This window comes from Serinus canaria, chromosome Z (assembly GCF_022539315.1).
Source record: "Serinus canaria isolate serCan28SL12 chromosome Z, serCan2020, whole genome shotgun sequence".
In the NCBI taxonomy this organism is placed as follows: Eukaryota; Metazoa; Chordata; class Aves; order Passeriformes; family Fringillidae; genus Serinus; species Serinus canaria.
The window spans coordinates 44,525,999-44,543,193 of NC_066343.1; the positions used below are offsets into that span (position 1 = coordinate 44,525,999).

General features: G+C 39.8%; 1 protein-coding gene across 1 annotated transcript in view; it reads left to right on the forward strand.

The window, feature by feature from the left end:
• The window catches only part of FREM1 (FRAS1 related extracellular matrix 1), a 65,103-nt gene that overhangs the window by 33,728 nt on the left and 14,180 nt on the right, over positions 1 to 17,195 (forward strand). The window contains exons 22-31 of the mRNA XM_030237554.2: positions 593 to 734; positions 2,045 to 2,240; positions 2,967 to 3,231; positions 8,333 to 8,747; positions 9,864 to 10,065; positions 10,517 to 10,661; positions 12,796 to 12,925; positions 14,345 to 14,417; positions 15,301 to 15,450; positions 16,628 to 16,866. Coding sequence (XP_030093414.2) covers positions 593 to 734; positions 2,045 to 2,240; positions 2,967 to 3,231; positions 8,333 to 8,747; positions 9,864 to 10,065; positions 10,517 to 10,661; positions 12,796 to 12,925; positions 14,345 to 14,417; positions 15,301 to 15,450; positions 16,628 to 16,866 — 1,957 coding nt within the window. The remainder of the gene's footprint in view (positions 1 to 592; positions 735 to 2,044; positions 2,241 to 2,966; positions 3,232 to 8,332; positions 8,748 to 9,863; positions 10,066 to 10,516; positions 10,662 to 12,795; positions 12,926 to 14,344; positions 14,418 to 15,300; positions 15,451 to 16,627; positions 16,867 to 17,195) is intronic.

Consider the following 17,195-nt stretch of genomic DNA (forward strand, 5'->3'; position numbering starts at 1 on the left):
ATTCAGAGTGATTGCCAAAACCTCAATCTGTCACCTCTTGGATTGCATCCTGTAGCAGAGAGTGCCCTTGGGGAATGTAAAGCCTTCACTCATTCCTCTTGAGAGCTTCTTCCCAAAATGAGATGTGGGTGCTAGAAGAAGCATAGAGAAGAAGCCAGTTAGATATGGTTGTGTCTCCTACAGATAAAGGTGAGCCTTGAGGACTAGTTGTTTGAAAGACAGTCATTTCCTAGACAAGCATCCAGTTCATTGGAGCCAGTATTGCTGGGCTCTATAATAGCAGTAATAATGCAATCTACTGGCTTATATTGTCTTATTCCTACAAATTACATGAAGGTAAACAGAATGGGGTAAAGAGAGGTGTTAAATCAGTTTGTTTTAGGTATCTTTGTTGATTCTTACCATCGTAAGGAGAAGCTTGTCTGCACTGCTTGCTTTTTTTACTCTTTTGAACTGAAATAGGCACCCTTCTTGTATTCTCTCTGAAACTGTGATTTCTGTCAGCATTTGGTTAATCCATATTTCTGGCAGAGAAATTACATGTTGAAAAGGTTCCTTTATTGCATCAATACATGACTTTTAATTTTTTCAGGAAGAATGATATAGAGGTGAACATAGGTGAAACTCATATAATTTCTAGCGCTGTTCTGTCAGCAGAAGATAAAGATACACCCAGGGAGAGAATTTACTACTTATTTGAAAGACTTCCAGAAAATGGTCAGCTTCAGCTCAAGGTTAGTCTTTGTACTTCAACAAAAAGCAGGCATGCAAAGAACTCTCTCCTTTTAGGGCAAAATGAAGTTCATTTTCCTTTTCTCCCAAATGCCTGTCATATTTTGAAGTAGACAGCTTGACCAGTTTAATTGTTGAAGGAGCAACAACAGTCATGCTGTCCCAGAGGCTTTGGCACTAAAACCCAGATCCTGAACAGGAGAAGATGGAAGGTGAAAAACATGGCAGATCATCTGAGGTGAAAATTGAGAGAGATTCTGGGATAATAATCCCACAAAGGGGGAAAATCAAGCTGGGGAGAATGGGGGAAAAGTCCTTTGTTAAAAAGAAACAACCTTTACTTCAGTTCCTTCAGGGTTCAGAAAGCATGGAAGGAGTTGCATGTTAAAGAGTGAGTAATAACCCCATCAACCAGGAAAAAATGCACAGGGGGAAAGAAGGGAAAAGGAAGATGATAGAAAGGATGTGTCAAGAGGAATCACAAAAATAAAGATTAGAAGTGGAAGGCGAGATGATAATCTGTTGACCTAGAATAAGAAAAAGGAACAAAGATTGGAAAAAAAAACCTCTTCAGAATAGCATGCATATGTGATAGAAATAAAATTCTGTATCTAAATCTTGTGAACTTGGAAAGCATTTTGATGTGGGATCTCAGCATCAATCTGTGGATTGCATGAAACTTGAACTTCACAGATCAGTTCAATTTAGGGTATTAGGCTATCTTCAGAAAGGCAAGAAATTTAATGGTGTAAGGGTTTTTTTGTTTTTGTTTTGGTTTTTGTTTTTGTTTTGTGGTTTTTTTATTTGCTTGGTTTTTTGTTGGGTTTTTCTGTTTGTTTGTTTGGGTTTTTTTGGTTTTTCTTTTTGCAGCTGAGGACCCCTGGGCTTAAAATTTCCATGCTTCCCTGAAGTTATTTCTGATACTGTTTTAGCTATGATTTCAGATAGAATCAAGAGTAGATTTGTGAAATTAAGAAATAGAAAACATAAGCTGGGTGAGGAACAATTTAATTTTCATCTTGGTGTCTTGACTGAGAAGTGCACATAAAATGATTTCCTAGAGTAAAAGTGGCTAAACTCCATATTACTCTATTTTATTAATGATCATTATAACTTTTCCAGCCTTATATCTGCTGGAAAAAAAAAAAACTCCACTTATTTGCTGCCCTTAAAAACATTTTATGAGGGAAGAGCCTATAGAAGGAAAGCCAGATAGCTGCCACTAACAGTCCATAAATTACAAAGAAACACAATAAACTGAGAAGGATGTATGGGTTATTATCAGTTAATGAAGGATGCTTGTGCTTTCTAGGTAGGACAAGGGTGGGTTACTCTCCTAACTGGAATGAAGTGCACTCAGGAAGAGCTGGATATGAACCTTGTGAGATATGTCCACACAGGAACTGCGGGGTCCAAGAAAAAAGACAGCTTCACGTTTTACCTCTGGGATGGATACAACAGATCCCCAGCTGTGGACTTCTACATAAATATCAAGGACTTGGAAAAGGGTAAAGATCCACTAAACTTGGTGTTTTACAGTGCCTGTTTCTGAAACCAAGATATTTGAGTACGTGTCCTGATCTGTTCCTTATATAGGCCCTGGCCAGTGTCCCTGCAGATCCTGTAAATTTAACTGCTTGGATTTCACTGTTGGCCAGGTCCTGGGATTTGAAAAGGCTCTGCTGAATAGAATGTGTTGCACCTTGCCTCCCAAGACTCCTGCTGCTTTGCAAATAGAGCTAAAAATATCTTTCTGGAACTAGCTTTATGTCTGAATCAGTCAGCACAGAAAGATGGCAAGAATATAAAAAGGTAGGCAAACGATTGCTCAGAAACAGCTCTGTCATCCAGGTTATTCTACAGTCTTATGGTCTGTCTTTTTCTATTTCCTCTCTATTAGAAACAAAAAAGGTTTACCTGACACTGCTATGATTGGAAGATGTGTCAAAAGAGGCTGCGGTCTCTTCATCCTTGGCCTCAAAAGGGTAATAGTTTTCAGGTTCCAACAGGATAAAGCCCCAAGCAATGTGGCTATGGCTGATCTCATGGCTTACCATGCTTTGAGCAGAAGGTCAGAATAAAGACATCCTGAAGTCCCTTCCATGCTAAATTTATCTATAGTTTTAAAGTCTTATAGTTTTTCTACCAGTGATGGCTTTCCTGTGGCTAAACAATGCCGAAGAGATCATCCAGTTCAAGATGAGTATTTTAGTGCTGTTTTGTCTATTCTGCAGGAGACATTGCTGTTTTTACAAAACTCCTCAGAGTGCCAAAAGGAGATCACAGCTACATTACAACCGATGTCCTCCTTGCACTGGATGGTTCTGACAAGCCAGAGGAGCTCCTTTATGTGATAACCTCCCCACCCCAGCATGGACAAATAGAGTATGTCAGCTATCCTGGCGTCCCCATTACGAGCTTCAGTCAAATGGATGTAGCGCGACGGATTGTCTGCTATGTTCACAAAGCCAAGGCAGTTGTTCGTGAAGATGCATTCAGGTAAGGGATGGCACCCCACCCCCCAAGCTCTTCCCCTTGAATTTCTGAGGTATTTAAAAAGCCTGCACTACGCAGCACCCAAAAAACACACCCAAACTCCCCCTAAAATAATTTATTAAAAGAGTCGGAGGCTCTGTGTGAATTCACAATGTTTATACAGCACATCTCTTTCTACTGCAATGAGTATAGTTGGGAATGCTTTGGTAATAAATGCGTTTTCGCATTGACTATGAAAACATAACCAGAGACACATTTACTCAACACTAGCTTCAACATTATTATAGCACCCAGACATACACAGCTGTTAAGATTTAAGTGAGAGAGAAGGACTGAGAACATACTTGGTGGAATTTTCCTTTGGTTTCTTGCTACAGCGGGATGTAGCAAAGCTGGTCTACTCAGGTATTAAATAACACCTTTCTTATTTGTTATAATTTATCATATTAATTTGATAATGGGTTTGATAATTTCTTTTCTAAGTATTCTGTAATATAACGAAAACCATTCCACTTAATCTATTTTGATATTACCATTGACACGCTATTTTGACACACTTGGAAATTCATGTAGGCACTTGAGATTTTGAGGTAAATCCATAGGTTTACCTACAGGCCCAGCCTAAACTGTAGGTTTACCTACAGTTCAGCAGCCTAGTTATAATTATATTTACCTGTTTCTGAAATTTTCCACTTAGAACAGTTTATGCTATCATTTTGTTCTTAAATGAACCTCTCTCGGTTATAAAGTATGCAATGAATTATCATCAGATAAAGAGCAGATGAACGGTGGACAGCTTTGTAAAAAAGGTCAAAATCAGGGAGAAGAAAAAGCTCAAAAATAAATAAAATGTTTCTAAAAGAAAAATGCTTACTTTTTGCTAATATTGGTAATTTTCTCTGAAAACAGCTTTTAACAGCAGATGGACTTCCTGTAAAATTCAAAATTAAGAGCTTATTACTTTTTATTTGTGACTAAGAAGAATTAAAGTGTTGGCTCCTAAGAGCTGCAATTCAGAAAAGACTCCTTTTTACACCCTCCTAGAACAGACTTCTGATCTGAATGGCTTTTTCTGTGAGGCATGATGAAGTTCAAGAACATATTACATCATTCAGTTTGAGAACATTTTTGCAGGCAAGTCAAGCAAGTGGGGCATGGAGACATCAAATAAATCTCCCTATGATACTGGATCAGGTAGCATTGTCCAGAGTTAACCCAAAAGTAATTCTGAAACTTTCCTCAGATGAAATATTTTTAACCACCCCTTATACTGCGTTCAGTGTGGTAGAAATTATGGTTAGGAGATTTGTCTGATTCTTTTGTACTCACTACAGAAAAAGTGAGAAAATATTCCCTGGTTTTATGTTTCTTAATTGTGAAATACACAAACCAAAACTAGAATTGAAGTAAGGTTGCCATCCGAGCCCTAGTTTGGGCAGCATAGCAAAGTGGCTTGTGTCAGTATGACTCCCATATCCCTCTATCAAAAGCAGATCAAAAAATTCTAGGCAAATTGCAAATGTGGATAAACCCAATGTTTTCTGTTTAGGCCAATGGCTAAGAACCAAACCAAAAAGTCAGTCTTATTAAAGTGAGGTTATGATGCTCTAATAAATATTGATATTTGATAACTATTTTAATCCAAATAATTAAGTTCTTTGATGTTATAATTTAGAAAATAATTCGGTTTTTTGTAGACATATAAATATTCTGGCAGAACAGTATTATTATTTCAACAAGGAATTAATTATATGGGTAATTGTGGGAGGAGGAGGAATTAACGGACCAGATTTTTACTTCCCACTAAAGTACTTCCTTCAGACATAAATTTACCTGTATTGTTTGGTGCTGTTGGCCTGGAAGAAAGATTTGGCAGTGCTTGTTTGGACAGATGACTCCAAGTGATTAGCAACCTGACATCAGATGCTGGCAGCAGAATGCTAAAAGAACATGCTAATGTCCTCCATTTTGACATGCTGGCTCGATTTTGTAATGAGTTGGCACTATTTATGATTCCATTTATATCTTTTAAATGCCATGACAGATGGTAGGTCCTGTAGCCAACTCCATTGCCATCAAACTGCAGAAAGTATGAAATGTTGGTAGTTGTGAAATCAAACCATGCAACATGTCCTCCAAACTTTGCCTGGGAATTGTATCCTAAATTTTATCAGAGTGAGAATACTGGCTGCTCTCCATTCCTGAGGAAATTACAAAGCAGACATAAACTAGAAATAAACAAATAACCAAAATCTCCCAAAGTGCAGAAGGACATCTTGGACACAGGCAGTTTCATCACCTGTGAAACTGAGCAGTGAATGAAATTCATGGTAAATTTCAGTCTGATGTATCCATGCAGAAGCTTTGTTCCCATCTGGCATTATGGACAAGGCTGGATGAATATTCAGATTAATGAACGGAATTATCTAAATCTTTCACTAAATATTGTTTGAGACATCATCCAAACATTTTTACACCATCGAAAGAATGAGAGAAAATTCACTTCTGCTGCAATGCTCCAGGTGTTTTTGAGAGAAGGTTAAGGTCTTGACTGAAGGTACTTTACCCTTTTTTCTCCTAACACAGTATTTGTCATCATTACTCTAGTTCTGTATTTGATTTCTGATAGTTTACAAATAGCACAACCCCTTTACCATTGGCACAATAGCATTAGGTCAGTGCAGGCAGATGTCTCTGTGTTCCCAGCTGGGAATACCATCCTCAGTAAACATATTTCAAACTGCTACATAGTCCCTGGTCTGCCTGTGCTCATTCCCATCTGTTTCATGGCACAGAGCCAGTTTAGAAGTGATCAAGCTCTAATCATCCAGTGTTGGTGAAGGCAATGAGGATTTTTAGATGGACAGTCTGTGTAAAGTAAGCTGCTCCATGACCTACTGAAAGTCACTCGCATTCAAGTCATGCAGCAATGCACGAGGTGTTGACCCTGTCATTTTAAAAGTACATCTTCAAGGTCTGCTGTCAAGAGACCAAGGGGAAACAGATAACCCACTAAATGTCAGCCACTCCCCATTTTATTTAAGTATGGTAGAAGAGTGTTGGATGGAAAGCAGCCAGCTAGCCTGGCCCTCGTGCTGTCTGAAACAACTGTCCCACTCTAGCAGAGACAAATTTCTTTGCACTAGACTCTGCTCTGACTCAGGCAGAACAAACCTGTGTGAAAACCACCTTACAAAATGGTTTTGCATGTATTGTGCAGCATAATCACTGAAATTTATGTAGAAAGATGGGTAACTCATACATGCTACAAGCTGATGGGACATGAAGGATCGTGAAATATTTTCAGAGCAATTTTTAGTTTCATATAACCCCCAAAAGTTTTTGTTACAGGCATGAAAATGTTCCATGCAATTATTTTCAGAAGAAAATACATAAGTAATGATCTTGCCCATGAAATCCAAGATGAATTTTAAAGGCTAAAAGATTGGTTTTCTCCTTATTTTTCTCTACAACTAAATTTAATAATAAGTTTCTGCAGACCATGCTGTCACGTGTATGGCAAAAGCCCATACCCAGCTGATAGGCTTCTGTCATGGTTTAACTGCAGCCAGCAACTAAGCACCAGACAGCTGCTTGCTCCCTCCCCACCTGGTAGGACTGGGGAGAGAACTGGAAAGGTCAAAGTGAAAAAACTCATGGGTTTAGATACAGACAGTCTAATAGGTGAATTGAAAGCAGTGCACAAAAGCAAAGCAAAGCAAAGAATTCATTCACTGCTTCCTGTGGGCAGGCAGCTGATCAGCCATCCCCAGGAAAGCAGAGTTCCATCATGCACAACAGTGGGCTGGGGTCCATTGCTAGCCAGAGCTGGACCCAAACAGCCTGCTGAGACATGGTCTGAGACACAGTCTTACATCCTCTTCCCTCCCTCTTCTTCCCCCAGCTCTATACACTGGGCATGCCACCAGATTGTCTGGGATATCCTTTGGGTCAGCTGGGGTCAGCTGTCCTGGCTATGCCCCCTCCCAACTCCTTCTGCATCCCAGCCCAGTCACTGGCTGTGCAGGGTGAGAGGCAGAAAAAGCCTTGATGCTGTATAAGCACTGCTCAGCAGTAATCAAATCATCCTTATATTATCAACACTATTTAACTATATTAAGCACAAATCAAAACCACAGTTCCATACAAGTGACTATGAAGAAGATTAACTCTACCCCAGTCTAAACCAGCAGAGCTTCCAACAGGTTTTCTCTACAGCCTTGGGCACCTTTCTCATAGTTTTGAAAGGAAAACTATCAGCAGCGAATAATCAAATCTTTAGTGTATCTAAAGAAACATCAATACTTGAGAGAGAACTACAAGAAACTGTGTGGCTATTGATAGACACTCCCAGAATGGAAGAAGAACTGTGCAGATATGACCATTTGATAAATTTATGCTATAGACATCTATGTTATTAAAATTATCCTATCAATTTGTACAGTTGTGCCCAATATCTTAGCATTTCAGTGAAACTTGACCTTTGTAAAGAAAATTTAAAGATACAGTTAGTGCCTAAACAAACCCATGAAGTGAGTAAAGGCTGAATTTTTCTCCAGTTTGGTTTTTCAGATCACTTTGGGGGCATTAGGTAGAAAAGATTTGTAGCAGTGAACAGAAAGAAGCCTAAATTAAACCAAACCAGACAGGTCATGCACTTCACATACCTCCTTCTGTAAGCTGTAGGTGCTACTGCCAAGTAACCAAGTGAAGATAAATTTTATGGATGTGTAAAATATGTATGCCAGAAGCTACAATAAGCTCCCCAGGCAGCCTTTCCTTTTAGATGTGTTCCACCTGTAACGCAGCTAGAAGCTGAGATCGGCTCCATTATGACTGTTGATCCTCAAGGCCTTTCCTCTGGCATCTGCTCAATCCCTGCCAGTGCGCTGTAACTCCTGTCATATACCTGGCTGTCTGCTTTCATGTTTTTAACTTTTACATCCACTCCACTCAGTGTCTGGGTTTTTGTTCCACCCAGCTCTTCTACTTTTGCAGTATCAACACAGGCAAGTCCTGTAGTAAAGGTCTGCATTATCATTTCATTTCAGTACATGGTGAATCACGAACAGATGCTGAAGACTGCCTTGCCTCTCTTTGCCAGATTCATCATCAGCAATGGACTGAGGACTAAGCATGGGACATTCAAGATTGCCTTGGAGGCAGCTGACCAGGCTTTGCCCACACTATCTAGGAACATGGGGTTAAGATTAACTGAAGGAGCTATGGCACTTCTTACTCCTGATGTACTGCAGCTTTCAGACCCAGATACTGCGAAAAAAAACCTTACCTTCCTCTTGGCTCAGCTCCCCCAGTACGGTCATCTCTATTATAATGGGTCTGTGCTGCTGCAGTACAATTTCACACAGCAAGATGTGGACAACAGGGATGTTGCATACAAGCACCGAGGTGGGAATTCCCAGACGGACAGATTTACATTTGTTGCCTCAGATAGGACTAACCAAGGCTTCATCGTGAATGGAAGGGTGCAGAGTGAGCCAGTGACATTCACCATTCAGGCAAGTGTGACCACAGACCTACTGAAGAGAGATGAATAGCATGATAAGGTCAAAAATGTAGTATTTTGATGACAGCTGGTACTTGCTGCAGTCTCTAATTTAACTGTGCAGCTATATGTTTTCTTTCTGTGTTCCACCAACAATTAACCTGGGGAACAAACTACTCGCCAAAATGCATAAAGATAAGCAAGTAACTACTTATATACTTAATACTTGCGTGCTAAAAATTTTACATAGGAATTTACACTATGGGAAGGATAGAACTTTCTCCTGCTTTTCCACTTGACCCTGTGATTTGCACTTATGGAGGTGTGAGTATGACTGCTGATCTTCATGTCACAGGAATCTTGAATTTCAGCCACTTTGCTTCCCCACCTAGACATCCTGTCTTCTCTGCTCCGTCCTCTCTCTGTAAGATACCTGCTCTGATTCTTCTTCCTTTGCTAGAAGCTTTCTGTTCACTTCCCATTTCTCTTGTTTTCAAGTCCTTCATACTTTGTAATAGGCTCAGATTTGTTTGCTGTGATTTTTTGTATCTATGTGGCATGGCTCAGTACACAAAATGTGTCTCGTTGCTCTGCATGTCAAAATTCTGTGTTTCAAAACCCTCATACTAATGAAGAGGCTGTTAATATTTTTTGATGACAAAGTTTCAAGGTATATGATGAGTGAGGAATACTATTTCAGCAGAGGGTGAGATGTGGGAACAGCAACAACCACTGTGGACTGCTAGAAGGTTCACCAGAATTTGTGAAAGATGGCATTGTTATTATATAAAAGAGGTGACAAACCTTTGCTGCAGTTATAGTTTGCTGTGAAGAAAATTACATAAAAAATGAGGACTATAAGGAATATGGGACAGCAGGGCAGGGTTATATAGAATTTGTGTTACACGCCCCAGTGGGTACTGTACCCTGCTACATGAGGCAAGTGATGGGCAATCTGGGCCTGGAAACTTTTCATGTGAAGTACAACTTATCTAGAACTCAGGGAGGGTCTGCAGCAGACTGTGAGCCAAAGTGGCTATTGCCACCCTGATCTGGCAACTGCTCTTTTAGCAAAAGCGGGACAGAGAATATCCTGATGTTACAAAATGAATGTCTGACTTTGATTTAGGTGGATCATTTGGACAAAATGGCACCAAAAATTATTCATCTCCATTGTTTTTCTGATGTGGAACTGCTGAAGAATGGCAATTATGGGATCTATATTACTGCCAGATCCCTGAGGGCATCTGACCCCAATACAGAAGATGACAAAATAATTTTTAAGATTTTACGAGGTCCTCATTATGGCTACCTGGAAAATATAACAACAGGTGATTTCTTTTATAATCTCTCTTTTGGGCCATACCAGACCAGACGTCAAACCCTACCCTGTTAATGTTTGCTTGATAGACAGAATCAAAATTTCTTGGCAAACTTTGGGTAAAGTTTGACTGTAATAACAAAACTTTTACAATGAAGCCTGAGTCTTAAGTTTGTTATGAATCATCAAAGAGTTTGAGATAATTTTTAATAGCTGTTGTTGAGAAGCTTTGTTATTTCTATAAAGAAAAAAAAAGATTAATATTGAACTTGGCCTTTTGATAAACAGGTTACACATAAAGAAATTGGCAGGGGCTTATAATGAACAGCTGTTGCTGTTCAGCTATAAACCTGCATTTCTCAAAGTTCAGATTCTCAACAAAAAGTAGAAAAGAGTCTATACAACTTACATGGCTCATTAGCAGGCTTTTGGTTCACCTGCATACAACTTGTCTTTCCCAGGTGGATTCATTCAGGAAGGATTTAGCCAAAAGGATTTAAACAGCAAAATCATACTTTATGTCATCAACAAATCACGAGAAGTGAATTCAGACAACTTGGAGTTTCAAGTGACAGATGCCAATGGAAACTCTGCAGCACCCCAAAGGTAGCTCCACTCCTTGGTGACATGGGCTGTGCTACACTGTGCTTGCCACCCCTTGGGGCAAATGACCACGTGCTGTGCTTGAAGCCATGCAGACATGGACATAGCTACAACTCAACTGCCATTGCTTTTGTTAGAGTAGAGAAGGTTTCTTCGTCTCAACAAGGGCTGAGGTCCAGGTTAGACTGTGTCACAGTTCTCAAGGGCCTTCAGGGGTTTACCAGGATGCATAATGCATTTAGTGGGGCTGGGAATTTGGAGATCTGAGACGATGTGTGCTGAAGGACGGGACTACTGCTTCATGAACAGCTGCAGGTCACTCTTGTCCTTAGCTGATGGCAGTGCATTTTTCACAAGCTTGAGATTACAGTGGAGGGGAGGCTCTCAAATGACAAAGCTACGAGTGCCAGATTTCTGCAAAAGAGCACTGAAAGGTGGAGAGCACACAGCACCTTCTTTGCCATCCACTGCATGTATTAGGCATACTATCCAGTGTCTCCTTGTGACATACCATAAGCCTCATGTAGAAAAATTAGACTATCATCTGAACTGGGCTTTGATGATAAAAGCCAGAAATGCGAGTAGGTCTTATAAAGAGCTGCTTAAATAAAGTACTAATAAAATAAAGAGCCACTGCTGCTAATAAGGAAGCAGTGCTTCTCTTTATTCCTGAAAATAAGGCTAAGTGTTCAACCAATTTATTTAATCTGAAGAAATAAAATAAAAAAAAACCCCAATACGCTTTTTCTGGGCTAAACTGGCAAACCAGGACTCATGGTGAAGAAAGAGAAGCAGAGAGCTGTACCCAGGGGCAAAGCACTTCTCTGCACACTAGAGAGAGGACTAGGACTGAGCTGAGCTGGAGGCAGCACTTAGGCAGTTATGTTCTGTGCCAAAAGATGTCCCCATACACAAACACATCTGAGCACAGACAGCCCAGCTGCTCTGTGCTGGCTTGCAGATGAAAAATCACCATTATGTAATGCCACTTCTCACGGGAAAGTGCAACTCCTTGTAAACGAATGGCAATGCATAGCACAGTTTTAGGAGAAGAGCAAAGAAAAAAATCTTGTATTGCAGAAAATAGGTGCTTCAGTGAAGTTATCTGCTAGTAGACCAAAGGGTAATTTTAATGAAAAAAATAGCATTTTAATATTGGATTTAAAATCTTGTGAGGTATTTTTTCAATTTAAAGTATTTATCACACAAAGATCACTGGTTCAAAAGACTTTCAAAATACTCAATTTATTGTTCATGTCCCCACTTTTATTTGAATGCTGCCAGACTACATCTGGCACAGCAAAAATAAAGCAAATCAGCTTCTAGAAGGGTTTCTCACAGAATTAGCATCAGAGGATAGAGGAGGACAGGAGGAAACTTTCACTGGTGATAGAGCTAGTCAGCTATGAAAGGCCTTGAAGTTTGTTTTAGTAATGTTAAATTGTAAATGGCTTATTTTCCTTCTTTGCACTCTCATTCATCCTTCTCTGACTCTCACTAATTTTTATTACAGCTTTATAAAAGGAAAGATCTTTATTGGCGATCCTGTGCAGCACACAGTCTTTTGAGACACTGCCTCCATAAAAAATTCTAAATTCAGTGCATAAGACATCTGGAATCAGATGTGCAGAGTACTAAAGTAAGAGAAGGAGAAAAGGCCCTTGCACAGCGACAAAAAGTCCTAGAGCATAATCTGTGTGCCACAGGAGGAGAGATAGAGGCTAGATGAAGGCAGACGGGTGGAAAGGAGGATATTGCTGAGAAAAGACTAGGAAGTGAGTTTAATAAAACTGCAAGGCTAAAGGGAACCAGGATGAACAGAGATAACTTGTCTTGGCCTATTGTTGTTACGGACAAACAGCTCTTCTCAAAGTTACTGCAGAACCCCTTTGGCTGTAAAACAGGGCTCAAGTGTGGTTTAGGGTACATCAGGGCTAGTCTGGAAGATTTATTACTGCCTCTTCCTAATCAGTTAAATCACACAAATATGTTGATTTGGAGACAAAGACTCAGTATGTGTATTGGCTAAATCAGCAGTCGGGAGAGAAGGCTCCTAACACAGCGCCTGAGCAGCAGGGGCTGGGGGTGGCTGGCCAGGTGGCTTTGCTCTGAACTCACATTCCTTTCTCTCCCACAGGCTGGAGCTACGATGGTCTCAGATTGAAATGCTACAGACTGAATATGAAGTGTGTGAAAACACAGGAGTGGTGTCTCTGAAAATCACCAGGGCAGGACACCTGGGGGAGTCTGCCTTCATAACGGTGAAGGTAAAGCCAAAAGCCAACAACCTAACTTGATAATAATAAGTGCTTCCTGTTATTTTATTCCTCAGATGTAAATATAATTCAATAATCATCAAAGAGGCCATGTGATTCCATCTATACTTACTGGGACATTGTCCCTGCTACTACAGATGGCTGAAACACTTCTGACAAAATTTCTTGTGTTTCAAGTAGAAATGCTAATTAACCAAACCTGGAATATTTTGGAGCAGTGTTTCAGTTTTGATGAAAAAACAGGGCAGGCAGTTTCCTCTGGCATTATGCTCAGTGGCCACTTTAAAATCCACTTGGGCAATCTGGGGCCTTGGGGCTTTTGTTTTGCCTTCTCAGACTGGAGGAGCCCAGGAAGTATAGGTACTTCAACTACACAGCCATGGCAGCCTTCTCCATTTCACCTCCTACTTCCCACAGCCAAAGAAAATCCCCTATACCTTCAATGACTGCCTCTGTCTTATGTTAAAAAGACTAGACTGAAACCTGCAGGTTATAATTTTGTAAAACAGGTTTTGTGCAACTTGCCTTCACAAATTTTATCTTTCCTCATAAAATGGAAATTCTAGTATTTTATCAGCTCCCCTTGCGAGAGAAATACCATTTTCCCCCCTCAGAGTTTTTCAGGATTATAGCCTTATTAAGAAACATAATTTTGATTTTTCTTCTACTGAAATAAGTGAGAATTTTGGTAATGATGCCCTCAGGGGCCATCTTGTCCTACCCTTCACAGACTCTGGTAATTCTACTCCAGCAGTCACTTGTAGAAACACACCAGTGAAATTGATTCCAGCATTCACCAGTGAATGCTGGAATCAATTTCACTGCTGGAATCAACACACCAGTGAAATTGATTCAAGAGCTGGAAACATGCACAGTGTGGAAACTGGTGTCCACTGGTGCCTCCTATGAAATGTCAGGGAGTTGCTGGAATCCCCATGTTTACAAATGTAGGGTTCACATCTATCCTAATGAATCTTTGGGAGTGACAGAAGGCTCTGTGTGAAAAAGCTTCTTTCAAGATATCACAAAGGGCCAAACAGGAAAACATGGCCAAATTGTTGCTGCTCTTCTGAGACGACAGGATGCGCTTTTCCAGGAGCCAGGTATGGCAGAGTCCCCAGGCATGGTGCACAGCAGTGTTTCCTGGTGTTGTCAAATAGCAATCTCAGAGGGGAATGAGCAAAACTATAAGATAGGGATTTTTTTTTAAATGATGCACTTTTTAAGCCATGAGCAAGAACAGACTGCACATAAGAAGGTTAATTCTTCAGCACTTTATCTTTTTTCCCAGTCTATGTATGGGTTGGCCTGTCTATTTGAAGCATACAAAGTTCCTTCAGCATACAGCAGAATGCAGTGGTTTGGTGAAAAGAGTCACAATGTAGTATTTACTGTTTGATTTCTTCTCAGGTTAATGAAATATCTGCTAGTCTGGGAAAGGACTTCACGGTGACTCCCTCCAAGCTTGTTCAGTTTGATCCAGGTATGAAATAGTGCACTGAGTAACTCTAAAATTAATTCACTGATTTTAGAAGAGTAACCTCTTGCTTGGGAAAGTATAATCTATTACATATCTGTAGCTAGAGGAGCTGAATAGTATTTAAGACTTGGGCTCATTTTTTGGAAGTGCTGAGGGCTTCTTTAGTGAATTAGTATCCTTATTATTTAGCTTGAGATTGCCTACATTCTTATACTTTGGTTAAAATATCAAAAGTGATGAAATGATGTCTCCTAATCTCCTAACAACTAGGCTGGATAGGACTCACCCTGAGCTGGTCTATGGGATGCTTTAAAGACTTCAGTCATTATAGGTAAAGCCCAGGACAGAGGTAAAATTTAGACAAATCTGAGAACCGCTTAGGTTATTCAAGATGTCCAAGGCCCTTTTTCATTCACATACAATCCTGAAGTTACCCAGGAAAGTCAAGGAAACAAGAAAAAACAATGGTAAGATTTGCCTAAAAGGCTGCACTTAAATCTAACATGGTTTTTGATGCATTTGCAGGTATTTTAAATGACTGTTCCATCTTTAAAGTTAAACTTTTCAGATACAAATCCTATGATACATTTTCTCTCGAAAATCCCAGTGGAAGTCCTAAATCTATGTATTGCAGTGCAATTTTGCACTTCTACAGCAGCGTTTTGTTACAGTGTATGCACTTCAACTAAATCATCATTGCCCAGGAACAAATTCAAACTTAACATTATTTGGAAGAACAGCAGGAGTCCAGTCAGCCAGTAGGAGCACAATAGCATACACAATCTACTCCACTCTAGCTGCAGACATGTTAATTAATCTATTTCTTTGACACCCTGATTGATTGAAATAGCACTTAAAGAGTAATTAAAATGTTTATTTCTGTTAGGAGTGTCAACCAAGATGTGGAATATAGCAATTACCTATGACGGATTAGAGGAAGATGATGAAGTCTTTGAAGTAGTTCTGAACTCCCCTGTGAATGCTGTTCTTGGCACACGGACAAAAACTGTAGTGAAAATTTTGGACTCAAAAGGAGGTATTCTCTTTTGATCTTTGTGACTAAGAAGGTGGGACAATCTTGGCTGAATAGCTACCTATTTTCAACCACGAGTTGTTCCTAACATTCACGTTAGACCAAACTGCCTAATTTATTTTTAGAGAAAACAGGCTCGACACTTGCAGGCCCTTTATTCTCTCACACGATCATATGCATCCTCTTAGGAAACACAGCATGAAGAAAGCAATGAGTACAAAATGAGAAAAGTTCCAGAAAAGAGACCACTTTTCATGGCAACATGAGTTCAGTTTGCATTTATTAAAGTGGGAAAAATTGGTTTTAGATCCATTAGATTTTTTTCCTGTTATTATTTACACATCCTCTAAAAGAGATTTACTTTCCTCTCAAAAAGGAAATGTAGCAAATTAACTTATCTCTTAGCAATATATTTTCCAATGCTTAAAAAGCAAAGTCCACAACTTCACAGCACATAGTTTAGTCTTTGAAGACTGCATTATCATTATGTTTTTCAGTGATCAAATGGGGAGTGTCTGAAATCAGACCGAAAAGGAAGCAACTGTAGAAACAGAATCATAGGAAAATGGTAGAAAAATAGAAATAACTAGAAAAGCAGCTGCAGCCTCTGACCGCTGAAGAGGGTCTCTTCTTCTGGTGTTTGGTGAAACAATATTTAAAATATCCACATTTCAATGAATTAGGCTTCATGTTACAAAAAGCCCCTTAAAAATTTCAGATTGATTTTCTCCTAAACGTTCCTAGTGTAAATCAGGACTTATTCGACACAGTGACTTCATTGAAACAACTGTATCCTGGATTTCCGAGAAGAAGCTTCTCTGGGGATGATGGAAGTATCATCAATGGTAGTTAAAGATACCTATATATTCAGGGCCAAAAACCCCAGCACTTCAAAGCTCAGTAGAAGAATGAAAGCAGGTGTTTTCAGCAGATGCTTGGTTGAATTCTGACCTGTGGGTAGACAGGTGCATCACATATAAAATCTTACTTATATAGATAGTAGTTTCAATTATAGATAACCTCAGAAAGGAGGGTGACTGAGCAAACAGCAAATCAACTACTTCAAGTGAAAAAAATCATCTAACTTTTAAGGACAAGCTGTTTATGTGCCCATGTCAACATGACCAGTTATTTGCTCATGCAGTTAGAGCTGACCATCTGCCATTTTTTATGCTTTCAGGTCAATGCAGCTCTTCCCATTCTTCTGGCCAAGGCAAGCATGACTTCTGGGGGAGAGGCACGCTGTTTCCAGTTTCCTCAGGCTCCTCAGCACCTTCCAGGTCTGGCAATGTTTCCTTGGAAAGGATCCCACTGCCTCCTTCCAAAGGGATGAGAGAGCCTGGAAGGGATACGTGGCAGGAGCACAGCTTGGCGAATCGGTCAAGGACCAGGCTGAGAGTAACTGGAAATGGCAGAATAGTAAGACACTTCTGTAGTTCAGTGATTAACTGATTTGTGAATTTATTGTGATGTGATATCTTCATTTAACTGTCATTTTTGTAGCAATTCTATCTGACCACACAATAACTATAAACTATATGGGTTTGCTCCGAGTCAGACCTGGGGCTATTTAAAAAAAAAAGTAAGGAAAAAACCAAAACCAAACCAAACATTTTGAGGATCCATGTATGCAAGAGAGGAATAAAATTAAGGTTTGGGGGAGGAAAGAGTCATGAAGCAACTTCAGCAATAATGAAACTTCCAGTCTTATAAAAATTATGGGTAAGTTAGAAGTTGGTGTAACCAGG